The following is a 14,817-nucleotide window of genomic DNA, read 5'->3' on the forward strand; positions in this document are numbered from 1 at the left end:
TTTGAGACGGTAGATGTTGGGTTCAGCTACTACTAACTCCCCATATTTACATTATTATGATTAAGACATGTATCAACCATATATTGCCTTTAAGTGGGCTGGTTTTCCTTTCTTTGAAATGACCCATAAGAATAAGTAATAATAGGATCTCACTCATTTTATGGTTAAGAATGATATAAATTTGCCTTATCCTGAACATTAATACGGTAATATATCCCCATGTGTTTGCTGCATTAAAGATCAAATACATATGAATAATTCAAAAAGTTTGAAGTTTTAAACCCTATAAGGTATACAGTTTTTTAACTTGATGATTTACTTCTTGGAATGAAGTCCAAGAAAATAGAAGGAAAAAATAATCCTCCCTGAAATAAAAGACTTAGATTGGATGAGATGTCTGAAAAAAAAAAAAAAAAAGGTGTATATTCTATTTCCTAAAATGCTTAGTTGAGTGGCAACAATTTAAGAACCATAAAAATTCAATTTTTGAAGATTACGTCCTGAGTAAAGCAGATGTATAGTCGGAAACATAGAGGTCAAGTTAGTGATACACAAAATCAAAATCAGATTTACTTTTAGCTGCCTCTTTTATTGGTTTTCATGCTAGAATTCTGGCATTCCATTTCAGATGTTTCTTCCAGCTATTTTGCTCAACATTCAATTTAAGTAAATTTTCTCTTAATAAAATGAGTTAATTAGTAGGATAATACTGATATATTTCCAAGTGTATACTATATTTGTAAAGGAGATTAAGTTACTGGAAAATGTACTGTAGAATGAAATGATGGGCCACATTAAATTTTTAAATATAGAAACAGTATTTTAGTACGATCTCAGACTTTTTTTTAATGTTTTTTATTTCTTAGTGTGTGTGTGTGAGAGAGAGAGAGAGAGTGCATGTGTGTGTGCAAGCAGGGAGAGGGGCAGAGAGAGAGGGAGAGAGGCTCCCAAGCTAGCACAGAGTCATGTGGGGCTCTACACAGGACTTCACGCGGGGCTCATTACAGGGCTCATTGTGGAACTCAATCCCACAACCTGAGCTGAAACCAAGAGTCAGGCGCTCAACCGACTGAGCCACCCACGCACCCCACATCTCAGACTTTTATTTTTTTTTTATTTTTTTTAATATATGAAATTTATTGTCAAATTGGTTTCCGTACAACACCCAGTGCTCATCCCAAAAGGTGCCCTCCTCAATACCCATCACCCACCCTCTCCTCCCTCCCACCCCCCATCAACCCTTAGTTTGTTCTCAGTTCTCAACAGTCTCTTATGCTTTGGCTCTCTCCCACTCTAACCTCTTTTTTTTTTTTTTCCTTCCCCTCCCCCATGGGTTCCTGTTAAGTTTCTCAGGATCCACCTAAGAGTGAAAACATATGGTATCTGTCTTTCTCTGTATGGCTTATTTCACGTAGCATAACACTCTCCAGTTCCGTCCACGTTGCTACAAAGGGCCATATTTCATTCTTTCTCATTGCCACGTAGTAGTCCGTTGTGTATATAAACCACAATTTCTTTATCCATTCATCAGTTGATGGACATTTAAGCTCTTTCCATAATTTGGCTATTGTTGAGAGTGCTGCTATAAACATTGGGGTACAAGTGCCCCTATGCATCAGTACTCCTGTATCCCTTGGATAAATTCCTAGCAGTGCTACTGCTGGGTCATAGGGTAGGTCTATTTTTAAGTTTTTGAGGAACCTCCACACTGTTTTCCAGAGTGGCTGCACCAGTTTGCATTCCCACCAACAGTGCAGACTTTTACATCAGAGTGTGGATACCCAACTTTTTAAACCAAAACAAAAAAAAAAATCACCACAACATAGTATATAACTTTCAATTTTCTGGGCTTACATGTAGTCACAAGCAAATTTCCATTTACTTGTTTAATCTGCCTTTCTTTGCTTGGTCTCTTTGGGACTAGGTTTATAAACTATAGCCCTGGGGAATGTGATTTCTTATCAAGTGTCCTTCAGACAACTTGTATTTCCTGCATAATAAGAAAAGACATAGATTCCAATGTCAAAGGAATCAGGAAAACTAATAATTTATCTTTTATGCCTAGCTGTGCTTACTTCAGGGAAATGTGCAGTGATAAAAAGGAGGTAAAATGAAATCCTTTGATCACTTTTTCAGAAAGCCACCAGCTGGCCCTAAATCACACCTAAGTTTTTTCCAAAAGCTTCCCAAAGAGGTTTTACTTTGAATTCTGGAAAGGGTGCTTTAGATTGCTCTGTGAAGTTGAAGATCGGCTATGCATTACAGTAATAACACGGCAACACTGCTGTCAGCAGCAATGTTAGATTTGGCCCTGCTTTGTATTACACATATTCATTCACTTGTCCTTCTGTACTTTGAATTTGTAACAAGAAAAGGACACAGGTCCTTTGTTGGAAAAACCTATAATAGAAAGTCTATGCCTCAGAAACAAGTTTGGAACATTCTGGTAGCTATGAGAAACATTGATTGTAATTTTCTCTCAATAATGCACTGAAGTATTGATCAGAAGCCAAGGGAGAAACTTCTTATTTCTTTGTTTCTGCTGAGACTGGGAGGAAGGAGGAACAGCAAGAGTCCAGAAAAAGCAGCTAATGTCCACCCATCCAGTAGTAGTTTTAGGTAGGCATTTATTTGCTAGGTAGAATTCCATTTGACCTCAAGCTGCATTAGGTTTTGGATATAGTCTTTAGTTTTTATGCTACTTAACAAATCTTTTTTTTTGGGGGGGGGGTTGGATGTGAACAAAAACAAATATACTAATTTATCCCTTAAGAACTAGAAAAATAACAAATGATTTAAAATTATTAAAAGTTTCAAAATGGCTTATCTCTGATAACTTCAAGAAAATCAGCGAGAAGAAAATAAAAAGGTTTCTGAATACCAGTCTTGCAAACTTTAAGCTTCAACAGTATCCACTCCCAATCTGAAAATCGTGTACCTGCTGGTGTGTGAAACTGAGTTTTTCCTGGGAGAATAATCAGTTGGTATCCATGAGATTATCTGGGAATTTAGGATTAGGTTTACAAAACAAATTCCTAGTCAGGAAAGAGTGGGGACCAGTGAACACTGACCGTAGGAAAATATAACATTTTAACTGCAATAATCATGAAATCAGTGTCCATTAAAGAGAGAAAAACAGCTTGATATCATAGTTTTAGCGATTTTTGGTATCCCGTTAGCAGTGTTTCTGGGTGGAGCCCTAAACTGACATGTGCCAGAAGTGACTTTAGGTGCTAGTACTTGGAACACATAGTACATAGCAGTGGGCTCTAAACAAAGAAAAAGAGTAGATACTGTCACTACTTTTTTTTCCCCAAAAAAGTATTTTTGGCCGTGTATACTGTATCAGTGTACTTTACTGGATTACATGCCATATCTTGTTATGATGTGTAACTTGTAATATGATATAAAACATTATATTAGACCAACCGATGAAACTAATTCTGCTTCTTATGGACAAGTGGACATACTTCTGCGATGAGTAACTGAAGCTCAATTTCCACAGAATGTTCCCTGGTGTCAAATACTGAATGAGCTTTTACTGTCACTTTATCAAATGAGATGGGAAGTTTCTAATATATTTGTATAATAGTGCCCGAGGTCTAGAACTATAAAAATGTTTTAAAGAATAGAAATATGCTTATTACATAGGTAAGTACATTGTATTTTATTGATGCTTCAACACTTAATTACACTTAGCAGCAAAGTTTTGCCCTTACTGTTTAGTATATTTTTTGATGATAGCAGTTCTACTGTGAAAAACTTAGATAACTTAATCTAAGAACAGCCCTAGACTTTAAAATATGTGTGTCTGTATATAGTGGTACAACTCTGTTATAAATGACTAAACCTTTCCAAAATATATTAATTAATGAAATAATAATTTTCTCTTTAGATTTAGAATATATTATTGCTATTTTAAAGTTTGAAGATGTGATTTTTTTCTTTTATATCATTTTAAGAAATGATATCTAACTTCATTCTAGGTAATGCTGAAAAATTGTCTTATACATTACTTATAAATGTTTTCTAGAAATAAAGTAGATCAATGGAATTTTTAAATTATTTTGAGCTGCCTCAACCTGCAAACTCAGGAGTCAAGTCAGTTCCTATAAGCAGAAAAATTCCTAAGCCCCCATTGAGAATGTGTACATCCTCCCAGGAATATCTCATTCTAGCTGGTGTGCTGTTTACAAACCACGCTTGTCAAAGAAATGACCCATGAATTCCAGTAATGGAAACTGATAAGCATCTGCTGAGAACCTTTTTACCCAAGAAAGGAACCAGATGAATGTAAAAAACTAAAAATTCTTATAAGCAATTTTTCAAGTAAAATGGGATTGGGTTTGTCTTCAAAATTGATTTAAAGGCAATCAATGGATATGAGTTTTATATATATAAATATACACAGACATACACGTGTTTACATACATATCTGTATGTCTATTGCTATAATAGATGTGATACATATCTATAATAGATGTATAGATGTATTCAGTTTTTATATGAGATCATTTACAAGCCAGAATTAAATCTTTTCCATGAGACAGTGTAGGGATGTGGCTATGTGCACAGAGCTGAAGTGTATGTGTTCAAATTCCATTTCTATCTCCTATTTTGTGTAGGATGGTGTGATCATCTGTTGTAAGATGATCATAATCTATCTACCCAATAGATTTGTTGTGAGAACAGTTCCTGGCCCATAGAAATCCTATTCCAGGCTTTAATATTATGTCCAGAGGTTTGAAAAGAGAACATGAAATACGGGGTACTAAATAGCTGTGGAGTTAGAGAGACCTCATTGAAATCTCAGGTAGTGCCACAAGTTGGGTGACCCTGAGCATGACTCAGAGACTCTGTTTTCTTTATTTTCTTTTTTTAGGTTTATTTATTTTTAAAGAGAGAGAGGCAGAGAGAGAGGCAGAGACAGAGGGAATCCCAAGCAGGCTCCATGCTTGCAGCACAGAACCTGATGTGGGGCTCAATTTCATGAACCATGAGGTCAAGAACTGAGCCAAAATCAAGAGTCAGACACTTGACTGAGCTCCACAAACCCCCCAAGACTGTTTTCTTATTTTGTAAAATTGAAGTACTAACTCTAGTAGTAAGATAAGAAGGGATAGATAAAAAGCCCCTGAATGTGATAGATGTTCAGTATTAGGCTACCTTTCCCCACCAAGCTAGAACTAATTCTTAAAGACTGCAAAAATTTCTTTATTCATTTGTTTTTTGCTAATAAAATTTATTTTCTATACATCTTGTAGGGTGAAAATGGTTTGCATGGAGTTCCAGGCTTACCTGGTCAAAAGGTAAAGAGTTTTTGAATGTTTTATAGAAATTAAGAATTTAACATCTTAAAAATTGAATCTGCATATAGTATAGTGAAGACTCAGAAAGTTTATTTGATGAAACTTAATTCCCTGAAAGGCTCTTAGAAAGCCACTAATCGGTCTTTCAAAGAGAACCCATGGAAGTAATCCCTTTTCAAAGGAATCACTCTAGGAGAGAGCTTTATCAGAGAGCTTTAGCAACATGCTTCTCCAGAGAAGTCAATGATCATGCTTTCTGGGGGCCAGTGGAGTGTACAGAGCTGCTCTGATTGTGTTTTCACTGTTACTAGCGTCTAAAATGAAGAGCGGAATAATTTTTACCACCTTTGACTGTATTTGGTTCTTTCTTATTTATCTTCTTTTTGTATTTCCCAGGTTGGCTAAACATAATAGTTACACTGACATAAAATATTAAATGTTACAAAGATGCTACAACTAATCTCTTCAAAAAATATCTTTCAGAATAACAAACTCATAATAAATAAATATTTTTGCCTTGACTAGGCTGCTTGTTTCTGTGCCTACTATCTTTCTCTTTACCAAGGTGAACTTCACTTGTACCTGTCCCAGGACTCTCTCCTCCTGGAAAGGAGTGTGACCAGCATTGCTGGAAGCACACAGACTGGTCTATTCCAGTTTCCTGGAGGGATGGGGAGCCACTTCAGGTGGGGCCAGCTGTCATGATACCACTCAGATAATCCCACCACAGGGGAGAGCATTACTAATGCAATATTAGATGCCCACCCCAGCCAACCATATCATTTCTATGCTCTGAAAGTTTTACAGGTCTTAGCAGCAAGATGTCAGAAGTTACTACTGCATCTAGGTTTTTCTCTGTAGCTAAAAATTTCCATTTAAAAAAAAAAAAAGATGTGCATTTATTTATAGTTACAGTGTTTGAAAAATCTTCCCTTACTTGGCTTGATAAAGATAATAAGATTGAACTGGCAGCGATAAAATGGCAAGCTTCTGAATTTCTTCACAGCAACTCTAGACAAAACCCATTGATACAGCATGTGCTGCCTCTGTGAGTTGAGCTGCAAGCCAAGGGATGTGCAGATTTATCTACTGGGAAATAGTTTTGGACTTTCCAGCAGCTGTTTGTGGTGGCTGCATCATGCTGACATTGTGACTGATGTACTGGGGGGTGTAGCAGCTTCGATGTCAGCTTGAATTAACAGATCAAGTTAAAGTCTATATTTTAGGAAAAATGGTCGAGTAAAGATAGACCATATATTCAGTGGCACTTATGCCCAAATACTAACCTATTGTCTTTCCTGGTACCCTTTTAAAGGGAAAATGAAGCAGAAATAATAATTTAATCATGTATGTATGTGTGTGTATACATGTACACATATACATATATTTGATTGCAGGTATTATTTATAATATATACACAGACACTATACGTATAGTAAAAACCTGGCAGTTTGCTTCTAACATGAATTTTAATTGTGTCAAGCGTCACCTTGTTGCAGCATTATAGAAAAACTTGACATAAGAAACCCTTCATCCCTTATCTCTGTGCACTCAGGAAATATTTCATTTATTGAGTGCATCTTGTGAGTGGAGGGGTGAGGATGACCTATCTCCAGCATTCACTTGCTGGCTGTGTTGTCTGGAGTGCCTGACATGTACTTGGCATTCAATGAATATTTGTTTGAATGTATGCATCAAACATCAGTACCATAAGTATCTGTGCAGAATTAAGTGGGAAAATAAGCTTGTTGGGTCAGAGAGCGTTTTAGTTGAGGAATAGGAAACTTACACCTTTTGGAATAATTATGGTGGTTGAAAGCCAGCAGCCCTACGACTGCCAACGCCCTTTCTGTGACTGAGAGGCAGGAGATCTGGGGGGTAAAGAACATGTTCGGCTCTGGTGTCAGAGCTGGAGCCAGGACTCGGGGTTCAAACCTGAACTCTCATTCATCACACAGCTCCCACTGGAATGGTATTCCATAGAAGTCAGCATGAGAAGGCTGTTTCTGCTGGATCTAGTGAAATAAATGGTAATAGTAATAATAACAATAATGGCTAACTTAGTGCCAGGCACTATGTTGATGCATTCAATTCTCAAAACACCTCTGAGAAAGGTACAGTATATAGAAATTCAGGTTTATGGAGATGACATTGCATGGAACGTACTATAGTGAAAGTGTGGCTTGTACTCTTTAGTATTTAGGAATATTTAAATTTTGTCTAAGTTAATATTGGTTTAAAAATTTACATATTATAAATGGTTTTTATTAGTTATTGGAAACATTATCATTATTATTGTAATAATTGTGTATATTAAAAGTAGTGTTCCCATTATTATATATACCATATTCCTCTTCTACAGGGAGAGCAAGGTTTTGAAGGCAGCAAAGGAGAAATTGGTGAAAAGGTAAATATCTCTCATTACATAAGCATCTAGAAAAATAAATTGTGTTCATGAAAATATTTTGAAGTGGAATATCTAACTTCTCTTATACTTTCTATATCCAGAATTCAGTAATTTTGTAGAAAAAATCTTAAAATATTTATTTCACTTAAGTTATACTTAATATACTGGTGATTTTCAGACATCTTTCTAAACTTTGGATGGTAGTTTTATCTAGATATTTCTCACTAAATGCATTTCATTGATATATAAATGATTAAAACATTTATTAAGCAGTATATTTGTGTGCTATCACATCACTGCTGCACTATGTGTCCAAGTCTTTAAATAAATGTTTTGTTTACATGTATACCTGGTTTATCAGTGGAATTTTTCCTGAGGAAATAAATAAGAAGAACTGTAATTGGGTCAAACAGAAAATAGATGTGAAAATAGAATAGTTTGAAAGAGTTAAAATAAAGGGATGGTTTACTTTATTTTTTAAAGTTTATTTTTATTATTTATTTTGAAAGAGCACAAGCGGGGGAGGGGCAGAAAGAAGGAGCTACAGAATCCCAAGCAGGCTTCACACCATCAGTGCAGAGCCCAATGTGAGGCTCACAAACTGTGTGATCATGACCTAAGCCGAGATCAGAAATCGGATGCTTAACCTGAGTCGGATGCTTAACCAACTGTGCCACCTGGGTGCCCTGGAAGGGATGGCTTAAAGGGGACGGTTTAAAAGAAAAAACACAGAGATTGTGTAATATCCCAGATTGGGTTATAGTAAACTCCTTAAACTCTACAAGTTTATCAGACTCAGAAGCAAAGAAAACTATGGATAGAACTCCAGATTGGTGCTGAGAGAAGTGGTTAACCCAATATTCAAGCAATCTTTGTTTTACAAATTTACAGCCTTCTACTGAAAGTACAGAGAATAGAAGTGCCTTAGTCATCCAAAATTTCCCTTCAGACAATCATTTGAGTCCTTCTGCTTTTAATAAGTCCAGTTTGATTTTTAAATAGAACAAAACAGTACCATTCCTTTGTTTCATAAAATGTCATGTAATTGGACAGCCAGAATAAGGGAAGGGGGAGAGATAATCTCAAATTAGACAGTGTTGCCTGTATTTAGTTTTCTGGGCCGTGATCAGTTGTTTGCTTCTTCCATAAGTATTTTAAACAGAATGAGCATCTATAATAATTGTAAGACAAATTATGCATGATGTAAGCTACTTGCTAATTACTTTTCCTCATAAAACTGTAAGAGAAAAGGACAGCCGTATAATAATCATATAATTGAGGAGAATTCCATTAAATTATGACTATTTTGTAAAAAGTGGATCTCTCCTCTTAGGAATCTTTTGAATATTTTTGTTTTAGTAGAATGACAGTCATTGCCTTTAAATAAATGCTTTATTTACACATGTTCCTGTTTTATTAATGGGACTTTACCTGTAGGAATAAGTGAGAATAAGCAAGGAAAGAAAAATTCTGTCATTTAAAGTCACCATCTCACTAAAATCTTAGTGGTTATTTTGATATTTTATATACATGGTTGGTATTACTCAGTAATAGATTCTCACAGGCTATGAAGTATAGAAAACTGTTCAATATATTTGGCTTTGAAGATCTCCCTTCTAATTCCTCATACCTATTAACAATTGCCTTCAAATAGTTTCACCAAGAGGTAAAAATATTTATGGAGAATGATGGAGATAACAGGAAGATATAAAGCATCAAATAGAAAAGACTGTACCTTGAATGAGAATTATAATTCAAATGGCTTATAGCCACATATAAAATTCACATAATAACCCATATAATAAAAATATATTCTGCTTTATTATTTACCAAATAGCAAATGTTTGAGTTTTTCAGTGTTGCATGTTACATATTCTGATCTATGACCACATGTATTTTTCCATGAGATAAATAATTAATGTCAACTTTTTGTTCCTAGATTAGAAACTGTGTTTCTAGATTAATTAAATAAGAATGTGAAACACTCATTTCCATGTTACAAGCATGAAATCCTTTCACTGCTTACAACATAATTTGTTTTCTGAACAAAGACTACTTTATGTATTTATTTTTTATTTTTTTTTTGAAGTGTATGTGGGCATCCCGATTGGGTGGGGGCAGGTTGCAGGGGTGGTGAAAGAACTCACCCAAGACAGAACAAAAGGGATAAAAGTTTATTGAATACACTGCAAAGGAGCAGCATACAGAACAGCGAAGGACAAACCGTTTGCCATGAGGAGGTGGTGAGAAGCTATAGTTATAGAGGGGGGTAAGGGAATATGGAGACATATGGAATTTTACTTTTTTTGGTAATCTTAGGAACTGTGTCTGGTTGTAAGTAGTCCATTGGTTGGTCAGGACCTATGGCTTAATGAGCCTGTGCATTCAGCTCGGTAGTCACTGTGGACCCTTTTGACTTGCTCAAGTTTCCATTACTCAAGCCTGTGACCTAAAAGAGGCCTCTACAGTATAGTTGACATGAAATGTTATATTAGTTTCAGGTGTACAACATAGTGATTCAACAAGTCTATACTTGATGATATGTTCACCTCAAGTGTAGCTACCATCTGTCACCATACAACACTATTACAATACTTTTGACTTTATTCTCCATGCTGTACCTTTCATCCTGTGACTTATTTGTTCCATGCAAGCCTCCCACTCCCCTATACCCATTTTGCCCATTCCCCTACCCCCTAAAAGATAATTTAAATTGAATTTAATTCTTTGTGTAAGACTATATAATTACAATAAGACTTACCTTTCCTCTTTAATTGTCTCATTGTGGCCTTTACTGTGTTTACAATTTGACGTTTTGAATGATACAATTCACTAGTTGTAAAACAAAAGAATTCAGGGAGTTGTTATTGCTCAAAGATGTCCTACCTACCAAAGGCACATGGCTACCAGTTAAACAGGAAAACACATATCAACTGTCAAAGACAAAACGCTATGTGATGATCTTAAAGTATCTTCATAGTGATGATACCACTATATGTTATTTTTTTTTAATGTTTATTTATTTTTTGAAAGAGAGAGACACACACAGAGCATGAGTGGGGGAGGGTCTGAAAGAGAGGGTGGCTCAGAATCTGAAGCAGGCTCCAGGCTCTGAGCTGGCAGCACAGAGCCCAATGCAGGGCTTGAATTTACAGACAGCGAGGACCTTCGACTTAGCTGAAATCGGATGCTTAACTGACTAAGCCACCCAGGCTTATGTGGTATTTCTATAATCCAGTATAAACCAAGTAGAGAAATCTGCTGTTTTCCTTTATGACTACAAAACTAGCCTCTAGGCCAGTTTAATTCATGAGCCAGACTGACCAGGTGGTTCCTCAGCATGTCTAACGTGGTATCCTTAGTCCAGAGAAGAATTTATGAAATGTGAACAAGTAGAGAGGACCTGATTTGAGAGTATATTCCTGAGTCTGTAGCAACTTATGATAGGGAAGAAATTCGTGTATTAACTGAGCAAGCACAATTCAGCCAAATCAGTCCTGAAGTGAAAATCATTTGAAGAACTAGTTCTTTCTCAAATTACTTATGCTGGCAGGACTCTCCCTGAAGACAGCTATTTTCAGGTTCACTATTCTCTGGTTTAACATGTAGATGTATATGAATGAACCCATCCCACTGCCCCATTGCCTGTTGCCAAAGGCAGGTGAGCATCACTCAAGGATCCTTTGACTCTAACAGCATGTCTCATGAGGCAGGAGGGAGGAAGTCTATATTCTGACTGGGGAAATAGACTCACAGCAGGGGGTCTGTGTTCTGGTTTCTCTGTGTCTTTAGGAGTGCTCCTAGGCATCCATTCTTTGGAGGATTTTCCTTAGGTTTCTTCAGAATTCTTGCAGGTTTTGTATGGGCTACTACTAGTGAACAAATGGAGAGTGCACCCTTGAGGTAGCAGTTATTCCTGTACTGTGTCAAACTTCCTTGCAGTGATACAGCCATTAACCATTCTTTTATGTTGCCATTCAAACTCCAACACAGTTTTTTGTTTTGTTTTGTTTTGTTTTTGAGAGAGAGCACAAGCAGGGGAGGAGGGGCAGAGGAAGAGGGAGAGAGAGAGAGAATCTTAAGCAGGCTTTATGCCCAGCATGCAGCCTCAATCTCACAGCCATGATCATGACCTGAACTGAAATCAAGAGTCAGATGCGTGGGGTGCCTGGGTGGCCCAGGTGGTTAAGCGTCCGACTTCAGCTCAGGTCATGATCTCATGATTTGTGAGTTTGAGCCCCATGTTTGGCTCTGTGCTGACAGCTCAGAGCCTGGAAACTGCTTCAGATTCTGTGTCTCCCTCTCTGCCCATCCCCTGCTCACACACACACACAATCTCTCTCTCTCTCTCTCTCTCTCTCTCTCTCTTTCTCTCTCCCTCTCCCTCTCAAAAATAAATAAACATTAAAAAGAATTTAAAAAAAAGAGTCAAATGCTTAACTGACCGAGCTAGCCAGGCGCTGCAGACTTAGTTTAAAAATTGATTTTTTCAGTGTTAAACTAAATTCTGCCAATTTTTATTGTTAAATATCATTTGAGAGGTTCGGCAAGAAGATGGCGGCATGGGAGCACACTCGGTTCACCGTGTCCTGCTGATCACTTAGGTTCCACCCATATCTGCCTAAATAACCCAGGAAACCGCCAGAAGACTGGCAGAATGGACTCTCTGGAGCCAAGCGTAGAGGAGAGGCCCACAGAAGAGGGTAGGAAGGGTGGAGAGGCGGTGCACACTACACGGACTGGTGGGAGGGAGCTGGGGCAGTGGAGGGGCAGCCTGCCTGGCAAGGCAGAGCCCCTGAGTCTGACTTGCAAAAGCGGAGGGGCTGGACTCCATGAGTTCTGACAGCCAGCGGGACTTAACATCTGGAATGTTAAAAGTCAACAGCTCTGCTCTCAGAGAGCAGGGAGGGCGAGAAGACACCAAGAGGGAGAGTTGTTGAGCCCCGGAAGACAGAGCTCAGCTTGGCGGGAAAAAAAGGCACTGGCCAGCGCCATCTCCCTCTCTAATCCCCCAGCTGAAATCCCAAAGGGAACCAGTTCCCCAAACTTGTTTGCACCACGCAAACACCCAACGCTGTGCTTCTGTGGATCCATCCCTCCGACAGGTCTGCATGCCTCCCTCCCTATGCTGCAGGGCCCCTCCCACAGGGGACCACTGATGGCAAAGCAAGCTAAGCCTGCCCCTCCCACCCCTGTGCACCTTGCGGACCCACCCTGGCTAATATGCCAGATCCCAAAAAGCAGCACCACAAGCCTGGCAGCATGCAAGTAGCCCAGACAGGGGCCACACTACTCCACAGTGAGTACTGCCCCTGGGAGAGGGGAAGATAAGGTACACCAGTCTGACTGTGGCCCCAGAGGTGGGCTGGGAACAGGCATCAGGTCTGACTGTGGACCCCCCCACCAACACAAGTTACTCCAGACAGCACAGGGGAAGTGCCCTGCAGTTCTGCACCACTCCAGGGACTATCCAAATGATGAAACAGAAGAATTCTCTTCAAAAGAAACTATAGGAAGTAGCGACAACTAACAAATTGATCAAAAACGATTTAAGCAATATGACAGAACAAGAATTTAGAATAATAGTCATAAAATTAATCGCTGGTCTTGAAAAAAGTATAAAGGACAGCAAGGATCTATTGCTATAGAGATCAGGGAACTAAGAAGCCATCATGAGGAGCTAAAAAAAATGCTATAAATGAGGTGCAAAATAAACTGGAGGCAACCATTGAAGCTCAGATTGAAGAGGCAGAGGAGAGAATAGGTGAATTAGAAAATAAAATTATGGAAAAAGAGGAAGCTGAGAAAAGGAGAGATAAAAATTCCAGGAGTATGAGGGGAGAATTAAAGAACTAAGTGAAACATTGAAACAGAACAATATCTGTAATAGGAATTCCAGAAGAGGAAGAGAGAGAGAAAGGGGCTGAAGGTGTACTTGAACAAATCATAACTGAGAACTTCCCTGATCTGGGGAAGAAAAAGGCATTGAAATCCACGAGGCACAGAGAACTCCCTTCAGATGTAATGTGAATCTATATTCTGCATGACATATCATAGTGAAACTGGCAAAATACAAGGATAAAGAGAGAATTCTGAAAGCAGCTAGGGATAAACAGGCTCTAACATATAAAGGGAGACCAAGAAGACTAGTGGCAGATCTATCTACTGAAACTTGGCAGGCCACAAAGGAATGGCAGGAAATCTTCAATGTGATGAACAGAAAAAATATGCAGCCGAGAATCCTTTATCCAACAAGTCTGTCATTCAGAATAGAAGGAAAGATAAAGGTTTTCCCAAACAAACAAAAACTGAAAGAATTCATCACCACTAAACCAGCGCTACAAGAGATCCTAAGGGGGATTCTGTGAGTGAAATGTTGCAAGGACCACAAAGTACCAGAGACATCACTACAAGCATGAAACCTACAGACATCACATGGCTTTAAACCCATATCTTTCTATAATAACACTGAATGTAAATGGACTAAGTGCTCCAACCAAAAGACATAGAGTACCAAAATGGATTAAAAAAAACAAGATCCATCTCTTTGCTGTCTACAAGAGACTCACTTTAGGCCTGAGGACACCTTCAGATTGAAAGTGAGGGGATGGAGAACTATCCATCATGCTACTGGAAGTCAAAAGAAAGCCGGAATAGCCATACTTATATCAGACAAACTAGACTTTAAATTAAAGGCTGTAACAAGAGATGAAGAAGGGCATTATAACATAATTACAGGATCTATCCATCAGGAAGAGCTAACAATTATAAATGTCTATGCGCCGAATACGGGAGCCCCCAAATATATAAAACAATCACAAACATAAGCAACGTTATTGATAAGAATGTGGTAATTGCAGGGGACTTTAATACCCCACTTACAACAATGGATAGATCATCTAGACACAGGATCAATAAAGAAACAAGGGCCCTGAATGATACATTAGATCAGATGGACTTGACAGATATTTAGAACTCTGAATCCCAAAGCAACAGAATATACTTTCTTCTCAAGTGCACATGGAACATTCTCTAAGATAGATCACATAATGGGTCACAAAACAGCCCTTCCTAAGTATACAAGAATTGAGATCATACCAT

The 14,817-nt window shown here is 38.0% G+C and overlaps 1 protein-coding gene across 1 annotated transcript in view; it reads left to right on the forward strand.

Moving 5' to 3' along the window:
* The window catches only part of COL19A1 (collagen type XIX alpha 1 chain), a 349,065-nt gene that overhangs the window by 90,868 nt on the left and 243,380 nt on the right, over positions 1 to 14,817 (forward strand). Inside the window, exons 11-12 of the mRNA XM_086707174.1 lie at positions 5,265 to 5,309; positions 7,672 to 7,716. Coding sequence (XP_086563300.1) covers positions 5,265 to 5,309; positions 7,672 to 7,716 — 90 coding nt within the window. The remainder of the gene's footprint in view (positions 1 to 5,264; positions 5,310 to 7,671; positions 7,717 to 14,817) is intronic.

This window comes from Puma concolor, chromosome B2 (assembly GCF_028749965.1).
Source record: "Puma concolor isolate L17-30 chromosome B2, mPumCon1.1.hap2, whole genome shotgun sequence".
NCBI classification, from domain to species: domain Eukaryota; kingdom Metazoa; phylum Chordata; class Mammalia; order Carnivora; family Felidae; genus Puma; species Puma concolor.